Source organism: Balaenoptera physalus (assembly GCF_965194825.1).
Source record: "Balaenoptera physalus genome assembly, chromosome: X".
Lineage (NCBI taxonomy): Eukaryota > Metazoa > Chordata > Mammalia > Artiodactyla > Balaenopteridae > Balaenoptera > Balaenoptera physalus.
In genome coordinates, this window is record NC_138903.1 from 19,097,037 (window position 1) to 19,116,196 (window position 19,160).

General features: G+C 42.7%; 2 protein-coding genes and 1 long non-coding RNA gene across 7 annotated transcripts in view; 1 reads left to right on the top strand and 2 right to left on the bottom strand.

Moving 5' to 3' along the window:
• CNKSR2 (connector enhancer of kinase suppressor of Ras 2) overlaps positions 1-12,794 on the top strand; it is a 258,934-nt gene extending 246,140 nt beyond the window's left edge. For 4 of the 5 annotated variants that reach the window (XM_082446965.1, XM_082446966.1, XM_082446967.1 and 1 more), the window contains 2 exons: positions 8,328-8,524; positions 10,130-12,794. In XM_082446965.1, coding sequence (XP_082303091.1) covers positions 8,328-8,524; positions 10,130-10,345 — 413 coding nt within the window. In that variant the 3' untranslated portion in view covers positions 10,346-12,794. Of the gene's footprint in view, positions 1-1,044; positions 6,653-8,327; positions 8,525-10,129 lie in introns of those variants that run through there. The other variant, XM_082446969.1, reaches the window with a different exon arrangement.
• LOC309652982 overlaps positions 1-19,160 on the bottom strand; it is a 122,858-nt gene that overhangs the window by 73,836 nt on the left and 29,862 nt on the right. The gene's annotated exons all lie outside the window — the stretch shown is intronic.
• On the bottom strand, positions 13,350-16,279 carry KLHL34 (kelch like family member 34). The gene has a single exon (XM_082447153.1). The coding sequence runs from the start codon at positions 15,698-15,700 to the stop codon at positions 13,745-13,747; it is 1,956 nt and encodes a 651-aa protein (XP_082303279.1). The 5' UTR covers positions 15,701-16,279; the 3' UTR covers positions 13,350-13,744.

Sequence of the window (19,160 nt, forward strand, 5' to 3'; positions counted from 1 at the left end):
CCCCTTTTCTGCAAAAGAAGGTTATGATATGATAAAAATTAGTTCTGCTGATTTCTGGACCAAGCTGCATCCTATTTTCTAAATACTGTGCTATGGGCAGCACACTCCCTTCCCATTTTCTGAGGGAGCTAGTAATGAACAACATGCTGTCTCTGTTCCCTCTCCCATTTTGTTCCTTCTTCTTGATGTAACTCAAAAGGTACTACAGGATGTAGCAGATAAAGATCTGCCCTAGGCTAGAAAGTAAAAATATCACTGATTTGTGCCTGGTGACAATATTTGCATTCCTCAAAATCCAAAATAAAATGAACTAAAAGAGACTAGTTTATTTTAGCCCAGTTGTTCTTAGTGTCCCAGGTCATTCAGAAATTTTATTCTCTTCTAGTTTCTTAATTCCTTGGAATGTGGCTTGTGCGCAGGTATCAAGTCACCCTTTCATCACGTTGACCCTGTGAAGCTTTTCACTTCTCTTCACTTTGTGTTGGTCAGCATTCGGCCACTTCCTTGGAGCCACACTAGCTGGGCTTTTCTATCTCACCAGTTAGCACCTGGTAGCATGTGAATCAGGGTAGTTAGATAGAAAGTAGACCAGAAAACTTTTCCTCATACTTCTTGATTGGATGAATTTGAGGAAACATCTTGTATAGAACTACAGTTTAATTTTCTTGAAAGACTGATCATTTTACATGTGTGTGGAGAATACTATTAACATAAACTTTTCTGATTAAAATTATAGATATGCATATACAGGTACAGAGGCAGGAAAAGATGTATCTGCACTGTGTATTATTTTGTATACATAAGATTGGCGTTTCCAGATAACCAAGCTTAAAACAAAAAGTGTCCCATTTTTGGCCAAGTAGACTTGCATGCCAACAGAAAGACATTATGGTATTAAAACCATATGCAATTCTAGCCATATTTTTCTCTTTTCTCTTCATGGGTATTGCATGATGGTGTTTCTAATACAAATACTAATATGCTTTGGAAATAATGGCACTCGCAGGTCTTTCATCATATTGTATCACTGCTTTATCATATTAGGCTAATACACTGCGAGAGTTGGTAGAACCTCTCCATGCCAAATCGGATCCACTTCTGTTGGCACTCAACCCATTGGACTCACAGATTGATAAGCTAATGTTTAGAGAATTTAGATCGGAGAGAGTCGGCACGACGCAGACTCAACATCAACCTCTTGCAAGCAACTAAAATGGCCTCGTCCTTGCTGTTTATAACAGAAAACAGACTTTTAAAAGCTTAGATCATCAAGTGTTTTGGATTGGGGGCCTCCCTAAAGGGATATTAAGAGGGACAGGCCACTCTTAAGAAGAATGCGAGCTTTCTCCACTGGGACTAGCATAAGATCAAAGCCAATCAAGATGGAGCACAGTGACAGAAAACTGCTGTTTCTGTGGGAGAACAGAGGGGAAGGGTATTATTGACTGGGGAAGGGCTCAGTTGTGTTCTCCTGACACAGGAAAGGAGAGGGATCAGCTCCAATAACTAGAAAACCCTGGCTGTTTAATGGACTCTTCGGTGGCCTCTTTAAGGCAAAGCAGAGAAAGCAAATTCTGTGTATTAAGTGTATTCTGCATTTTTAAAACTTGACGTGCTGTATTGTACTAAATTAAGTGTAATCTATTAAGGCAAGGTATATACAACCTGCTCTGAAACTTACTATGTTTATTCTATTATAAAGTGTATTCAGGTGCAACACAGAGACTGCTTTCAGTGACACTAATGAAGAAAATTCCACATGCCAGGCTTTATTAGATTCCTCAGCTAAAATCCTAACTTTCTCCTTATTTCTTGGCACTTGTATACAAATGGTGTTGCCTCATAGGACAGGCATGAGCTATTCTTTTCTGTAAAATTTTCCAAATCTATAGGCTGTGGTTTTCACTTTTGAAAAAGTATTTTGTCTGGTTGTCTTTCAAACTAGCTTCAGATATTATTTAATACTATGTAACTGGGTCACTTATGGCTCAATATTGCTTATTTTTCTTCTGTAGTGGATGTGAAATTTCCTTTAGTTGGATAAGATACTCTGTAATAATTTCAATGCTAATTAATGGATATTTCATACTGTGCAATGAACAGATAATTTAACATTGTATTTGAAAATGTTTTTTTTTCTTCCTGTCACCACAGTGTGTAGTATTGCATAATGTGAATACTTGTAAAAATATAAATTACGTAAAAATAAAAATATGGCCAATTGGTATCAGATCTTTTTAGATAGCTAAATAATTTGCTAAGTATGCTTGATAGTAAATATCTTTCTAAAGAGAAGTAATCTATGCTTCTTTCTCACAAATGGAATTTGTGTTGTGAATAAAATCACATTGATCTGCCTTACAGTTGCCTCTGTGCTCTAACCATTTTAATGTGTTTTTTAAGTATATATAAAAATGATGGTTCTGGTATATAGAAATGCATCAAAAAGCATTTTGTTGGCATTTAATATTAGTGGGATTGTCTTGGGTCATCCTCCCTGTTTGTCATAGTAAAATTTTATGATATGAAGAATTTTAGTTTTTTCTCATTAAAGAATATGGGGACTCCACATTAATTTTTAAATATGATCATCTCTTAGCTTTGTTTTTAAACTGTCCCCTTTATGAATTCCTGCCTAAGAACCAGGTACCTTGACCTCCATGTCTCTATTAGTTAAGTTTTCTAAATTCTGTGGGCAAATATAGAATCTGTCATTTATGTTTGAGATTGTCCTTCAAAGAACCTTCCCTTTGGGACAATAAATCAATGCCAAGGACACCAAGATTTTGCCATCTGAACTATTTGTCATAAAAACTACCGTAATACCCTGAAAATGCAATCACTGTCATATATTTGTGGCATTAAACAACATAATTCGGCAGAAATTACATGCTTAGAGAATGAAGTGTAGCATAAGCTTCAGCTCTGTGTCTTTTGTTAACTCTTTATGGAAGTAAGCTTTACTGTTGTGCAGAAGGAATTGACAGACACTGGTATGGGCTGTACTTAATTTTGGTGAAGCACAAGGTCATTCGTACAGGGATGGGTTTCACATGTTCTTCTGTAAAAATACACTTAGCAATATTGGTGGACTCACTCAAGCTGTCCTTTCAAAAGAAGGGTTTTTTCCTCAATTTTTTTCATCAGAGAAATTATTGTTATTTTGCCTAAAAGAAAATAAACCAATTACTTCTAATTATGAAAAGGGTAGTTGATTACAGAGTGACAAGTAAAAGCCAGGTTTTAAAATCTTACGCTTTTTTTCTGATATAACAAACTGCCCTCCCCCAGTTTTACAATGCAAGGCATAGCTAGTTGACTTATATAAAAACATGAATTAAAGAGAGCAAATCTTTAATTATAAAACAATTCAAATTACAGTGTAAACTCCTGAATACATAATCATCTTTAGCATAAAACCTACAAACATTAAACCTATCTACATTAAACCCATTAAAACTTTAATTGTCACCTTACATATAAATAAGTTGTTCATTATGGCGCACTGGTAAATTAGTATTCACAGAAAGTAGTCCCATGTCTCAATACAAATGTTAATTGCCTTTCATGGCGAGAATAGTGCTCCACATACGTGATGCCATTCGTCTGGAAGCCTTGGAGCACTCTGTGGCCGTACAAGACCGAATGCCTCTCACACTTGACTGGTGACTAATGCTACTATGTCCAGCCTTCTCTCCACTTGTGACTTAGCCTTTCCCAACCTTCTGTGCTCATTACCCAGCTGTGTTGTGGAAGGAACAACTGTTTCCACGAGGACATCATTGTCCAATTTTAAAAGAGCACAGTTCCCTTCCAAAACATGTACCAGAACTGATTATTCATTGTTGGCTTGGTTCTTCAAGAGCCCAGTTGGTATACTCGTTTTGTTTTGTTTTGTTTTCATTTTTTCTCTCCTTCCACACTATCATTGCAGAGGCAGGGAAACAGCAAGGACACCAGAATGACATTTTAGGTCGCCACATTTGTATTCTGCTCTCCTTAATTTTCACCAAAGAAACATGAACGAAATTACACAAGAGACTAGCGTACAAATTACACAGTCACCTGGTAGGGAACCCTCTTTGGAGTACTTAGTGTCTAAAGTAGAGAAAACCATCACTCAGTTTAAACGTTGGGTGCATGAGACACCATGCCAGGTAGAAGATTGGGAAATGCAAAGGAGAGCGAGGCGTATACGCTCAGGGAAAGTCACAGTCTAAGTCTCTGAAGGAGGGTTCACATGGGGTGAGGTACAGGAAGAAAAAAAATTGGGATTTCTCCTCAGGCTTCATATCTCATTTTCTCGAATTTCTTTTCTGTGTCTATCTTATAATAGGCATATCTATTAATATAGAGTAATACGTATATGTAAGTTATCAACAGAAGTGTTTTAACTGGTGAGGGTGTACAATCAAAAAAGTTTAATAACCACTGGGCATGAATGTAAGGAAATACATCAACCAAACACCTCGTAGTATTTGAAGAAATGCATTATCATCTGCTAATAAGCCATTTGCAAGAAAGTTCCAACCGTTACTTTGCATTGGCTAATCTTTTCTTTGGGCTTTTCTTTATCACTACGTGGAGGTCATATGCAACCTGCAAGAACCAGACAACGAACTGTTGTGATGCTCAGCGTATTTCTAGCCTCACAGTGTTTCATGGTGTAGCTAGAGTATAAATGAAACCAGAAAGAGGATCTTCTTCCAGCCCTGCCACTTATGACACAGCCAGAAATGACCCTCCCTTGGCTCAGAGTACAAGTTATCAATAACTTCACTGTGATCCTCAAATCTGTCAATGACATTTTATATAGGAAAGAGAACCTTATATGTTCTCTTCGCTTTAATAAAATTGGAATAGAAAAGCGTGTCATCTGACGCAGGATAAATGTAAATATAATTTGAGAGGGAATTTACTCCTTCATAGGCCCAGAATTCCTGAATAAGTTAGATACAAATTAAAATTTCATTGTAGCTGTGATACACTTCCTCATTAGGAATCACAGAAGGTTCCTCTATATGTCCTGTGGTTTGCATGTGGTCTTCAACACTTTGCCAACTTGCAGAAAACATTCATTCAAATTACAAACGAGCTGGGTTTGGGCCAGTGCTCCAAGGGCTGAACTGGCACGTTGAAAGAAAGTCAATCAGGAAGCAGACCTGACCGAGTGCTTGCCTCCTCTTCCAAAGCAAGCCTCTTCTAGAAGAAGAAAAGCAAGGGTTTAAAAGAGAGAGAAACCAGAAGAGAAGTGAGAAGGAGACGAAGAAGAAGAGGGCAAAAAGAGAAGATAAAGGTGCTTTCACATTTTCAGTTGCAGCGGTAGCCCCAATTGACTTAATTGGTATTCATCTGAGAAAAAAAAATGAAGGAAACCAATTGAAAATTATAAAAGAAAATAAAGGTCTGTTTTCGTCTTGAATGTTGAGTTCTGTGTTGTTTTGACTGTTGAGCACAGTGAATCAGATTTATAATGTGACTCTGCCGCTCACTCCCCCTTCTTTGAAAAGAAAAGGACTCTTTGTCAAGTCTTAAAATGTTAAGTAATTGGTGGCATTTTGTGGTAGCCTGGCATCTCAATCCTTCATCCTTCCTCATCCCACTACTGTGTCTTGTGTTGCATATGTGTATGATGTGTAGGGGTGGGGGAAGGGGGCCTGACTTATCTCTAATATCTCTATTCCATTACTCTACTTGGAAATGTTTCTGTGTTCCGTCTCATTGTGATTCCCTGTTCAAATGTGCTGCCCAGAGATAAATCCATACTCGATTCTTCTTATAGCTGTCAAACCAGGTTCTTTGTAGAATTATGTTGTCCTTTGGTTGAACGCTTTTTCCCCCCTTAATGGCAAGAAGGAAAAAAAACTTCCAGTTTTTAGCTATGTTTGTCACTTTTTATATTAAAGCTTTACTTACACTTCTAGAAGTAAAACTACATTGAAATTTTATTTAAAAATCAAGCACCTGGCTCAGTATTCCACAAACTATAAGAATTGAGGAGAAAGAAAACTGGGTAAGAATGTTTTTTCAACAAAATATATACTCCCTACAGTGTTAGGTAATATGGAAGAAGGTTATCTTAAAATAAAAGTTTACTATGTGAAAATACTTCTGCCTCCTTTAAATCCTAAAACTATAATCTGAATCCCTTTTTTCTTTACCTTCCTTCAAGAACTGAAAAACTAATAATACATTAGGCTACCTGATACCTAGACTACTATAATTCACATCTGTTAGGCCTACCATTTCTCTCCCACCCTCTGCTCTATGAAATTACATCTGGCTTAAGATGCAGTCTTGCCTTGAGGCAGAAAGAATGGTAACTACTAAATAATTCCTCAGGATTCTTTCCTGGCCTATGATTTTATGAAATGGAATTATGCCATTCAAAAGTATCCTTGTTTTTACAACTCCATTTAGCTACTCTGAATGACGTTATAATTTTGTGCCTTTCTGGCTCCAAACCATTCTCGGTTAAAATTCCTTATCTCATTTCAATCTTCTTAGCCCACAAGGCAGTTCCTCCTTTTTACAGTCCTCTGTCCCCCCACCCCTCAAAATCCTCTAGGTGTTGCAAACATTGAAGGATGAGCCAACAGAGAATTAAAACGCTGTTTAAAGGGATTTTTGTATTTTTAGATTATAGTTCTAACTTAGATATATGATTAGGAAGTTAAAATTTGTTATAGAGGAATTAGTGATAGCAGGTGCTGATAACAAAGAACTTTCTAATAGAAGGATTCAACAATCATACTTACCAATAGTTGCCAACCTCAGCAGCAGAGCCAAAAATTGAATATGAAACTTAAATGAAGTTACTTTTTCATCCTAAAGATGATCCCCTCAAGTTAAGGTACTGTGTTGGTGGGCTTTGGGGGCAGTTTTAGGTATACTCTTTAAAAAAGTTTTTTTTAGAATGCTGCATTTTAAGCAAGTGTCACAAATTCATTAACATCTACTGTTAAATACACAGCTCAAATGATTCCTGACAAAATTGGCAGTCTAGAATTCTTGTTAAAATCATGGATTCTGGAGCCAGACTGCCCAGTCGGAATTCTAGCTCTACCACTTACTAAATGTGACCTTGAGCAAGGTACTTCCCTGCTATAAAATGAAAATCAAATAGATCTAGTTCTAGTACTGCTGTGAGGATTAAATGAGATCATGAATGTTAAGCATTTACCCTACTGCCTGGCACTTACAAATGTTAACTACATTATTACCAATTAGGGCGTCTTTTTTTTTTTTTAACTATGACAGAAAGCCTAAAATATTTACATGGACCATGGTGGAATGAACAACATTCCATATTTACTTCTTGGGCCAATGTAATTAGTATTCCTCAAAAGGACTCTTAAGCTCTCTATTAAAGGAAATGTGATATAACCCTAATCCTATCTCCCAATCCAAGCAAAATCCAAGTTCATCTTTGTTTATCATTGAGAAAGATATGACATCAGTATATTCAGACAATTCAAGAATAATATGGGAGTTTTTTGATTTGTTCAAATAGATCTAAGATCCTTTCCTGAACCAGTCTCTAATTTTTTTTTTCTCAAAAATATTTAATTGGAGTGTTTTCTTCCCAGGTCTTTCAAATGTTAAGTAGCTTCTTTTAGTACATGCCAGATTTTTGCTTACATCTGCATATAAACATTCCCATATCTCATTCTAATTAAAGCATTATTATTGATGATAACTTATGATCATTTACTATATTTACAATGTGGCAGGCATTTCTATGGCAGTCACATGAAACCTAATAATCCTCTACGGCACACTATTAGAAGATTTTTACAATGATATATACTCCAGTGAATGCCATTCCATCTTATGAAGTCTGGAAAAATGTAAAAATCAGTTCATTCAGTATTGCTAAACCAGGAGAGCTCTGTTACTTAGCACTTCTATGCTTATCAGTATAATGATAAGGGATATTCACTAATGTTTTAAAATATTAAATTACGTGCAGGATTGTTTCTGTGTTGTGTACCTTTTGTACTCTAATTCTTTGAACTTAATGGACTCAAGATATGTACAGTGATTTGCTACTAAGAGAATATTTTCTTAATCAAAGCATCCTATTAATTGATCATTCTAAAACAATTGGCTGCCTGTAGCTAGTCTTACCCAGTATAACTAGCAACTGTGGGTTTGGTGGGGTTTGTTGTTGTTTTTTTTTTTTTTTAATGTAAGAGAGTGTTTTCCCAATCATTCATTATCCTGTTTTTCAGATTTTTTTTTTAGTAGATTTTTGGAGTGTCAAATAACTGTTTATTACACTGGATTTATTTCTCTCTTATTTTTTTTTTTTTTGGACATTGCAGGTGAAAGTAGGGAAGAAAAGTTAGGAGACTCTTTGCAAGATTTATATAGGGCATTGGAGCAAGCCAGTCTGTCACCACTGGGAGAACATCGCATTTCAACCAAGATGGAATACAAGCTATCATTTATAAAGAGATGTAATGATCCTGTGATGAATGAAAAACTACACAGGCTAAGAATTCTCAAAAGCACTTTAAAGGTAAGATATGAAATGGAAGGAGAAATTCCTTTTAAGAGATTCATTCCTGAACTCAAAGTGGATTATCAGATACTCCAGGGGACAAAATACAAAATGGCGGGGGGTGGGGGGAGCGGAGGATAAACATACCGAATGTGAAGCCGAAGCCGAGCTGTTTCTTTAGCGTAATAAGTGTATTTGGCCAAAAGGAAATAATGTTAACTTTTTATTAACATCTCAAAGCACTGACTAAATGTTATATGACTTAGTTCTAGGAGAAAACAGGACGTAATTAATTTTTTTTCCAAAAATGCAGGGCTGGTGTTATTCCTCAGCCTTTTGTTTTCCTAAGATAAATACGCCATGTCATGGAATTAATATAGTTACTAAAAGAACACAGCATGCATGCAGAATGCAATAGTGGGTGCTTAAATTGTTTGAGATATTTTGTGAATATCTCCTGCAGCACATTTGGAGTAAAGCCACAGTGATTCATGTTCCATGTAGAAATTTTATAATTGTTCTGTATACACCATCAGTTCCCAACTCACATGTTACTTTCTTATTATACATTTCCATAAGCGTTTACATAGCCTCCAGTCTTCTTATGCCACCCCCAGATTGGGGAGGAGGTGGTGAGGAAAGGGAAACAGAGGCAGGAAGTTGAAGAAGGAGCCAGAAGAGTCAGCCCCCTCACTGTGTGTGTATCAGGGGAGAGGGTGTGCCATACACACTCTCCCTAAGCAGACCCTGCACCCTGGAAAACTCAAAAACAGAAAAGAAATGTCATACAGACTTTGTGACGCAGTAATTTCAGGAAACAAAAGGTCAAAGAGCTCCTTTGGGAAATATTGCAGATCTGTAGTATGCTGCTGAGGTCTTGTGATTTTTGAAACAGAGGTGAATACCAAAGAGATAAACAAAATAGGAAATGCATGATTTGAAAACATTTCTGGTAGCAGGTAGCCAAGTTTTCAGTCAATTAGCTTTCAGTTGGTATTCATGCGAATACTATTGCAAATCCATGGGATAATTTAATGGCCTATTGGTAACCAAGACCAGAATTTTTAAAAGAACTATAATATTCATAAGAATAATTCCAGTGCCCAATTCTAGTCCAAAGATATCCTAACCCTCCCTCCTCCCAGAGCCACACACCCTACCCCTATTCAGGTCCAAACCACCAAGTGACCATCTAGCAGAAGGAAAAAGGACAGTGCAAAAGTAACTCAAGACATAGAATGTGGTAAGTCCACTCAACAGCAGTGATCAAGTGTTACGGGGACTTATTTAAATGAAGGAGAAAACATTTTTTCCAGTTGTCGAAGGAAGGCTTCAAGAAATGAGAGGCATATGAACTGGATGTTAAAGAATGAGGAAGGTTTCCGAAGGCAGAGATGGGAAACAGGACAGGCCAGAAGAAAAAGTAAACCATACAGAGTGGGCAGTACGAGGCATGCCTGCGTGTAGGAAAAAGTACACTAGTATTTGAGTCTAAATAGCTGAGTTTGAGTATACCAGAGCTCTTTCTTGTGGGCTTCTTAATAGTTTGCCTATTAACTTTTTATTTTGAATTCGAAGAACAGTCTGTCTCTATTGTAACTGTTGAATCCTTTTGCTTTTCAGGCCAGAGAAGGGGAAGTAGCCATTATTGATAAAGTCCTAGACAATCCAGACTTGACATCAAAAGAATTCCAACAATGGAAGCAGATGTACCTCGATCTTTTCTTGGATATCTGTCAAAACACCACCTCAAATGACCCATTAAGTATTTCTTCTGAAGTAGATGTAATCACTTCCTCCCTAACACACACTCATTCATACATTGAAACGCATGTGTAAGTGTATTCTGCCCTCTGGCCATGTGGTACCTTCTGGTACTTTGAACAAGTATATAAGGTAGTTTTTATATCAACGTGTGGGACACTTGACAAGCTATACTTCAATGTTACCAAAACTATATGAAACAAACCCTATATGGTCATAATACCACTGTCTTTAATGAGCATTTGTATATTTTATATGCAGTTAGTGCTCAGCTTATGTTTACCATGTGCAAAATCAACTGTCTTCAATGACTTAAAATTAACTTTTGCAAACAACTCTGAAGACAGGTGGTCTTCAAGTAGAAAAAACACAAAAAGGTGGTTTTCTATCTAAGGTCATCTTTTCTCCCTTTAAGTTAATTTTATATAAACAAGACTTCAAAACTAAATCACATTTTTTCAGGTGCAGACATCCTTGTGGGTGGGAAAGAATTTAAACCTTTTTTATATTTATTAAAATGTTCTAAGAATTTTCTTAAACATTGCACAAAGTTTAATGCTGTAGTTTTATTTTTGTGAAATGTAGATGCGCATACAAGAGTTAAGCAAAACAGAAGAGCATCAACATAAGAAAAGTTCAGGTATCTAATATTCGTCTTAACAGTCTATTAACTTGTGAAAGCTGGTTAATGGAAATACTATTCCAAATCCATGGGGACACTTAATGGTGTATCAGGGCAAAGCTTTGTAAGATGTTTTTGTAACTGAGACCAAAATTGAAGATAGAGCTGCTTTATTTTCTTGGTTTAAATCTTCCTTTATTTTTGTAGTGATGAAATGCTGATTGTGTATAGAGGACTTTGAGAGTGGATTTTTTAAAACACACTTAACTCACCCAGAAAGGCAGCTAACAATATATATGTGTATATGCATATATATGTGTGTGTGTGTATAGTGTGTGTATATATATATATATATATATATATATATATATATATATATATATATATATATATATAAAATTTCAGCCCAAACTCATGTTTTTAAACTCCAACTTCTAAAAAGCTACAAGGTATAAACGTAAATGAATCAACTTCCCAGTTAGGGTCAATTTTCCCCCTAGTCCATTAGTTAAACTTTATATATAATTATACTTCAGGCAGGGAAGTAAAATATGTTTACTTACAGGCTGATGTATGTTCTAATATAGAAAACAATGTTGAAAAAGAAAAATGTACCTCTCTCCTGAGGAGCAAGAGGATGATGGTCATTCAGAGATATATTACATTGAATTATACGAGAGAAACAATTTTTAGAGGTTTTTCCTAGTTTCATGATTTGTTCTATAGAGTGGATGAAGTCTATGAAAAAATCCTCTTCATATATTTCCATTTATAAGCATCTCGTTTTTGAAAGTGATCACAGCATGATAATGACTGTGCTGCTTTTTAGTGTCTGGCTGCATAACGTATAAGTCACAATTTGCTGGTTTGGGGTTTTGTTTTTTTAGGAGGAGGAAGAGACCCTCCTTTACTATTCTATATCCTAAAATCTACTTCTAATCAGCTTTATACTGTTGCCTGTACAGCTCAGTGAATGAATGTACTTTCATCTCTAAGAGTTCAGATATCTGCCAGTGAATATTTTTGCTGTAGAGGAGAAAGTAAAAACTCCACAGCGGGGATCTTTTCCTTTGCTTTTGAAACCACCATTGAATCACTATCGTTTTGCAGACTTTGCACAACTGTACAGGAGAGTGGCCTTTCTACAGCACATTTTCAGTAATCCTATATTTAGTCAAAATGGATGAGAAATCATGTATTAATGTTTGTATGGAATTTTGGGTCCGGTGTAATATTTTTATCATTTAAAAAAAAACTATTTGTAAAAACATTTATTTACTGCATGGGTATTGACGCACATTAAATTTGTGGGATTTTGTATATGTAAAAAAACAAAAACAAAAAGCAAAAAAACAAAAACCTCTTGTCCTAAAATGAAGTGTGCTTGTTACAGGTGTTTAGACTTGTTAATGTTTACTAGACCAAATGTGTACATTTACTTAAAAATATCTGTACCTGATGGATGTGTCGTGGATACAGTGGCCAGGTTGTGCCCTGGAAACAGTGAGCAGTTGATGGAAAGACTAGCTGTGTTGCTACTAAGCGGCTTTTACTTTGGTAAAGTTGGCTCTGTTGTTTTAAATGGTAAAAATTAAACTAATGAATTTTAAAAGACTCGTGGCTAGCCTAGCATGAAAGAGACCTTTTAACACTATATATCTGTACATTTTATTGCATTAGTTTCAAATCTAGGAGAGAGGCAGCACTGTAAACTGAAGTCAAATAAATTCAGCTCTTAATGAATCCTCATAAAGCACCTATTTTATTCATGCAGTCCTCATCACATTTCTTTGTGACCTAATCACACAGCCGCCACCACCCCGCCACCCCACCCCCGGTTACAAGTTTTAACTTTGTCACTCCATTGGTGGTACAAGCCAGAAGAAGCACCTGTCCAGTGTATACAAGAATCTTCTCTGAGATCCTGCAAAATCAAGCTGGTTTCCCATTTACCTGACAGGAACTTTAAAATTTCACCTACTCCTCTTTCGTTTCTCTGTGATTCTTTTGGGAAGGTGGGGCAGAGGGTGGGGGGTACCACTAAAAATAAACTTAAAAAATATTTTTTTACAAATATTACCTACAGCATGTCTGCAGAATGAACATTTAAAGAGGATGAACGAAATAGGGTTTTGATTTGTTTTTGTTAGGTGTTCCACTAAACCAAGGAAGCCTGATTATTATGGCTAAGGGCTGCAGAAATAAAACTTAAAACCAATGAGCTGCCAAAAGCCAGGGCAAAAGCAGACTAGGGTAAGTAAGGATGAAGTACAGAAAAACTTAACCTAGGTTATTTTCTCAAAAATAAATGGTGCTTTCTTAGAGATTTTTTTCCTCTCAGTTCCGTATCTATATTAAACCATCAGAGCAGAACTATAACCATGATTCTGGATCATAAAATCATAGTTCTCCCTACAATGATTGCATGTGTTTAACCAAGGCACTTTCCCTTCACTATTTATTCAGATAAATATTTATTTATTCAGATAATGCCATCTTCTAGAACCATTTATTACAGTCTTTATAGCTAACAATTTTCTGGTCTTGTACATAACTTCTTATGGTACGTTTTTTGGCTGTTTGGCACAAAAGTAATCACTGTTTAGCGCCTGGGAAACACTAACTACAAGAGGGAAAATAGGGTCATGTTTTATTTTCAAAGTCCATCTCTAGCCCAGCATGAGAATTTCTAGAAATCCCCAGTTCACTGAAGATGATTCATATATCCTTCTAAATTTGACCCGTCCTGTCTCCCATTCTCAGAGTAAGGGGAAATGTTCCTCTTTGGCCAAGCCTAAGGAAAAGCCCACGCACGGGTTGCTCTGTAAGCCTGGTCAGGCGCGACTTGCTCACTAACCCATTAAGCCCAGCACTAAATCTGGCGCCTCTCCGGGCTCTCCCTCCCTCTCCTCGTCCCCACCCTCGGCCAGCTGCAGCACTGCGCACTGCAGGCCGCTCCAGGCCCAAGGCAGCGCGCAGCCAGTGTCCTCCCAGCGGTCCAGGTCGAGGTCATAACCCACCACGTTGCGGGTAGGCACCTGGCGTGAGTCCCGCCACTTCAGGCCGCCCAGCAGCAGCACCGTCTCCTCCACCACGGCCAGCCCATAGCAGAAGCGGTCGTAGTGTAGCGGCCGCAGCCGAGTCCACTGGTCGGTGCCGGGGTCGTAACGCTCGATTTCGGAGAAGGGCTCGTAGCGCCCCAGAAAGGCGAACACCGCGCCGCGCAGTGCGGCCATGTGGTGCCCGAAGCGGGCCGTGCCCATGGGCGCCCTCTTGCTCCACGCCTGCTCCCCAGGGCCCAGGGAGAACACGTCCCGGAGGCTGCTCGCGCCGCCCTCGCCTCTCCCCGCCTTGCCCCCGGAGATGTACACGACGCCGCACTTCCCGACGGCCCCCGCGTGGCCGTGCAGGGCCCGCGGCAGCGCCCCGGCCGCCGTCCAGCGGTCCCGGCGCAGGTCGTACATCTCCACTGAAGCCAGCGCTTCGCCGCCCGCGCCCAGGCCCCCGACGGCCAGGAGCCCCTCGCCCACGGCGCCGCACCAGAAATGGGACCGCGCTTCCCGCATAGCGGGCACAGTCGTCCAAGCGTGAAAGCGCGGGTCATAACGGTGCACTTGGGCCGTGACCGCCCTCAGGCCGTCGGCTGTGGGGGAGGAGCCGCCGCCCGACGGGCTCTCCCCGCCGAGGACGAACAGGAAGTTGCCCGCGGCGCACACGCTGTGCCCCAGTAGCGGAGCGGGCAGCCGCGTGAGGCTGCGCCAGCGGTGGTTGTACACGTCACAGGCCACCACGTCCTGGGTAAGCTCCCACTCCTCCTCCTCCTCCGCCTCCTCCTCCACCTGCTCCTCTTCCTCCTCCTCTTCCTCGGGCTCCGCCGCGGCGCCCCTCCCCCTGGCTGCCCGCCGGGGGACCACGACCTCCTCGGTCACCACCTCCCGCCCCCTGCACCCCCCGACCAACAAGATGCGGGTTTGGGGGCTCCGGACGCTGGTCTGCTCGCCCTGCATGAGCGGCTGGCGGGAGGGCGACGTGTGGTAGTTGAGGGCCTGGATGATGAGGCCCTTGACCCGGGAGGGCAGGGTGAGGCCGGAGCCCGAGTACACGCGCCGCAGCACGTCGGTGGGCACCAGGCCGAAGCGGACGCGCTCGAGCAGCGCGGCGCAGTGGGCCAGCCGTTCGGCCTCGGGCTCCTGCCTCAGCCAGGCCAGGGCCAGGCCCAGCAGCCGGGCCTCGGGCACGCGCGCCACGTCAGGGGCACCCAGCACGGCCCTCAGCGACTCGGGGTTGAGCTCCAGCAGCCCGGCGGGGCCCGCGCCCCGCGCCAGCAGCTCCCGCAGGTGGCTCACAATGCAGCGCTCGGCCGCGCCCAGCGTGTGCACCAGGCCGAAGCGCGCCGCCACGTTGGCGGCGAAGCAGCAGTTCTCCAGGCCTAGCTGGCGCTCCAGGTAGCGGCCGCACAGCCCCAGGGCCTCGGTGACCTGCAGGTAGCTGGCGGCCTCCAGCGTGTCCTCCACGGTGTCCATGGAGAGCGGCAGCCAGGCGGTGTAGATGAAGTCCAGCAGGCGCTGCAGGCCGGCCGCGGACGGCACATACAGGTGGATCACGGGCGCCCGGGATTCCCGGGTGTGGCTCTTGAACAGGGCCCTGAAGTAGTCGCTGGAACACGCGAGGAGCGACCTATGCGCCGGGAACTCGCTGCCCTCGGCCTCCAGAGTCACGTCGCACAGGAAGCCCTCAGCGCGCAGGGCCTGGTAGCCGGTGAGCAGCGCGCCGCCATGAGCTTTGCAGTAAGACAGGAAGTAACTCATGATGCCCAGGGCGGGAAGTGGCCGGGCCAGGGCTGGGGCCAGCAGCGCGCGGCCGGAGACATCCCGGGACACGGCGCCGCCGGGTCCCCCGTGCGAGCCGAAGAGCCCCTAGCAGGGGCCCATTTTTGCGTGCTCAGCTTAAATCCCAGGTCTCCTTCATACAGGTCCGCAGATCTCCCCTTCCCCCTCTCAGAGCAAATCCGGTCGGGGAACGGTTTCCAGAAGCCCCTAGTAGCGGAGGACACGGAGTTTGGAGTCTTCCGGGAGGTGCAGGGCTCGGTTTCGGCGGCTGCCGAGGCTGCCAGAGCGTTGCCCAAAGCCCCCTCCCCGGCCCAGTTTGGGGAGCCCACACCTGCGCGCCAGGGGCCGCAGTGGCCGCGCACCATCACCTGGAAGGGCGGAGCTGCAGGTAGACTGACTCCAGGGGGGTGCTGGATCTCCGACGGCCCAGATGCGCAGATGTGGCCCGACTCGGGCCGTCCGGGGAGTGCGGGGCGAGGGCTCTGACCTCCTGGGGGTGGACAAGGAGGGTTCTGCGGGCACCCGCGAGGGCCGGGGACAACTAGCTACGGGGCAAGGGGGGTGAGCTTGTTCCGCGCGGAGGATCAAATCAAAGCCTAGGGGATTAGGGAGGGGGGCCTCGAGTCAGCGCGGAGGGTCGGAGGCGTGATTGGGCGCCGCACATAACATGCCGGTAGCTCACAGCGACAGGAATAGCGCGCGGCCTCGGCCTCCCCGGCGCGCCCCGCCCCGCGCCCCGGCTGCTGGCTAAGAACGGAGGGCCGGGACACGGGAGTAAGCGGCCCGGGCCTGGGACATGACTCCGGCGACCCCACAAGCCGCCGGTCACCAGGTGGTCCCGGGAACCCGGCTGGGGTGCGGGAGGCGCTCACTGGAGAGGCGCGAGTCGCGAGGACCCTGTGCCTGGTGGTGTCTGGGGAGGGGCGCCCGGCTGGTCTGGAGGAGTGTCGACCCCCCGGTGTCTCTGCGCCTGGGAAAGAAGCCCCTGGGTCGCAACTTTCTGCTTTGAGGAGGCCCTAATTAATCCAGCGAGAGCGGGGATTAAGCGGTGATTTTGCGCGCTGACACCCAGGAGGCCACTGCGCTCAGAGGAGCCACTGGCGGGAATCACGCCGGGGCGAACCGAGGCTCCTCGCCAGCGGCGCTCCGGAGCACGCCCCTCACCTGGACTCACCCTTGCGAGATGCTGGGCCTACTCTGCGCCCTTCCCGAGGTCTCCCTGGCTTGTCTCACATTCCGCTTTCAGAAATTTGCTCCCACCCAGCTCCCCGACCCCGGCTGAGTTCCCCCTTCCTGTTCTTAGACCCCGCCCGGCCCATCCCTTGGCAAAGTGGACAAGGAGATTGTAGGTGACTTGGGTTTTCTGCCTTTGAATGACCACTTCATTTAAGAAAACAGTTCTTTCCAGTTTGTCTCCCTGACTTTACAGACTCTGATGTAATTACTGCCTGCTCCATTCTCTGCCGTGACGTGATAATGGGCAGTAAGTTTGCAAAGCTCGGTAGAGGCTGGAGTTTTGAAGGGCCCATCTTCATGAAGTTGTTTTTATAAGATGCACCCAGCACGGAAATGATGACTAAAACCACACCAATCTTGAGACATCAGGAAAGCATTTCTCATCTCTGACACCCTGCTCTTAAATAATTAAATGATTAATATAGCTGTTCTTTCTTGCCAGTTTGGAGGGTTCTGTGTGTTTTGCTTTCATCTAGAATTGATTTTTCTATTTTCTAATGCAACCCTTCTGGTAATCTGTTTTAAGTGCACCTTTTGAAGGCATCTGAAATAACTTGAATTTCTGAGAGTTAGGGTTGTATTTCATTTAAAAAAAAATCCAAGGAAGGATAAAAGTCATCATTTTCTGCCTGGTATGCCATCGGTACTTACAGGGTCTCCAGTTAGAAGCAATTCTTGAAGTACATAAAAATATTAGTAAAATGATTTTGCTTTGTTGTTAAAGATGAAACTGATTTATGATTTAAATTAGTCAAATTATAAAATGCAAGCAGGGGCTCAGGTTAAGGGCTTGCTTAAACTCCAGAGACTAAAAATACTGCAGTTTGAATTCCTAATGTTAGAGCTACAGACTGGGGGGGGGGGGGGACAGTGCTAGTTGGTTTGGGTTTTTCTTTCTTTTTTTTTTTTTTTAAAGCACTAAGATTCTTAGTTCAAAAATAAAATACCAGTTTGGTTCGTTGTGCACAGATGTGTATGGTGAAATTAAATGGCCTTTACTCAACCTGATAGAATTTTGCTAGAAGGGATATTTGAGATCATTTAGCCAAACCCTCTCCCTTTCCTCCCCAATTTCTTGTTTTTCTTTTTAAAAATGTGGCAAATGAGCCCCAGAGAGAGTACGGTTTGTCTGGGTGACTTGGATATTGAGTTACAGAGTCTGGACCAGAATCCAGGGCTCCCTCCCCACTATATTATGTGACCTCATGTATGATAAAAATAAAATAGTGCAACACACAGTCAGTTTATTTAAACCAAATTTCAGAGAGATAAAGTTTAAATACAGTTTTTTAAACAGCATATTTCTCACCCTGAAATTGGACCACAGCCCATCAGATCTGTCCATCACCATGCATTCAGTCTGAATCCAAAATGTCACACTTACTTGCGAATAGAGATGCTGTGGAAGATTTTTAACTCTTGACATCAAAAATCCAGTTTTATACAACAAGTACCTGTTCATTGCTGGCCCAACATGCCACCTCAACATGTTTTGCCATTGAGGATATGATGAAATGTGTTAAGTGAAGAAATTTTCATATTAGATGTGTCTGCAAGGTCTTGTTTAGAAAATGTAACTGTCAATCCATCCAAGAACATTCTTGTCCTTTGAGTAATGTTTATGGAAAGTATTGATATTTTAATTTCTGGGCAATATTAACTAGGATGTGATTGTTCTGTTGAAAATGATCTGCTTCTAAGTTGTCCTCCCCCTTTAGACTATGAACTCCTTGAGGCTGGGGACTATTTCTTGGTCTTTGTATATCCAGCCCCTGTCACAATCTTTGGCATAAATAATGTAGAGTTGAACAGATAGAGGGAATGAGACTGTCAGTGGGAGGAGTAAAGGGTTGTTAAGAGGAATTTGACTGAGACAGTTACTTCTTTCTCTCTGCTTCTCTTTCTTCCCTTCACACAGCTGCGGTTGCAGACACACCCTGGTATGGCCATGAGCTAACATCCCTAGGAATCAAGTGGGTCACCATGGGTGGCCTGCAACTGAGAGAAGGCCCTACCACTTCATCCAGCCCCCTGCTCTACAGCCCTAGTCCTTTACCAAGGCCAGCCCCACATGGCTCTTGGCATCCAGTCAGACGCACTGCTACTCCTCCTCCCCGGACACAGGGCCCCCGGTGCCCCAGCAGCCCCTCCACACCCCACTTTGTATGGCCAGGCTTCTGCCGAAGGCCCAGCTACACACTCC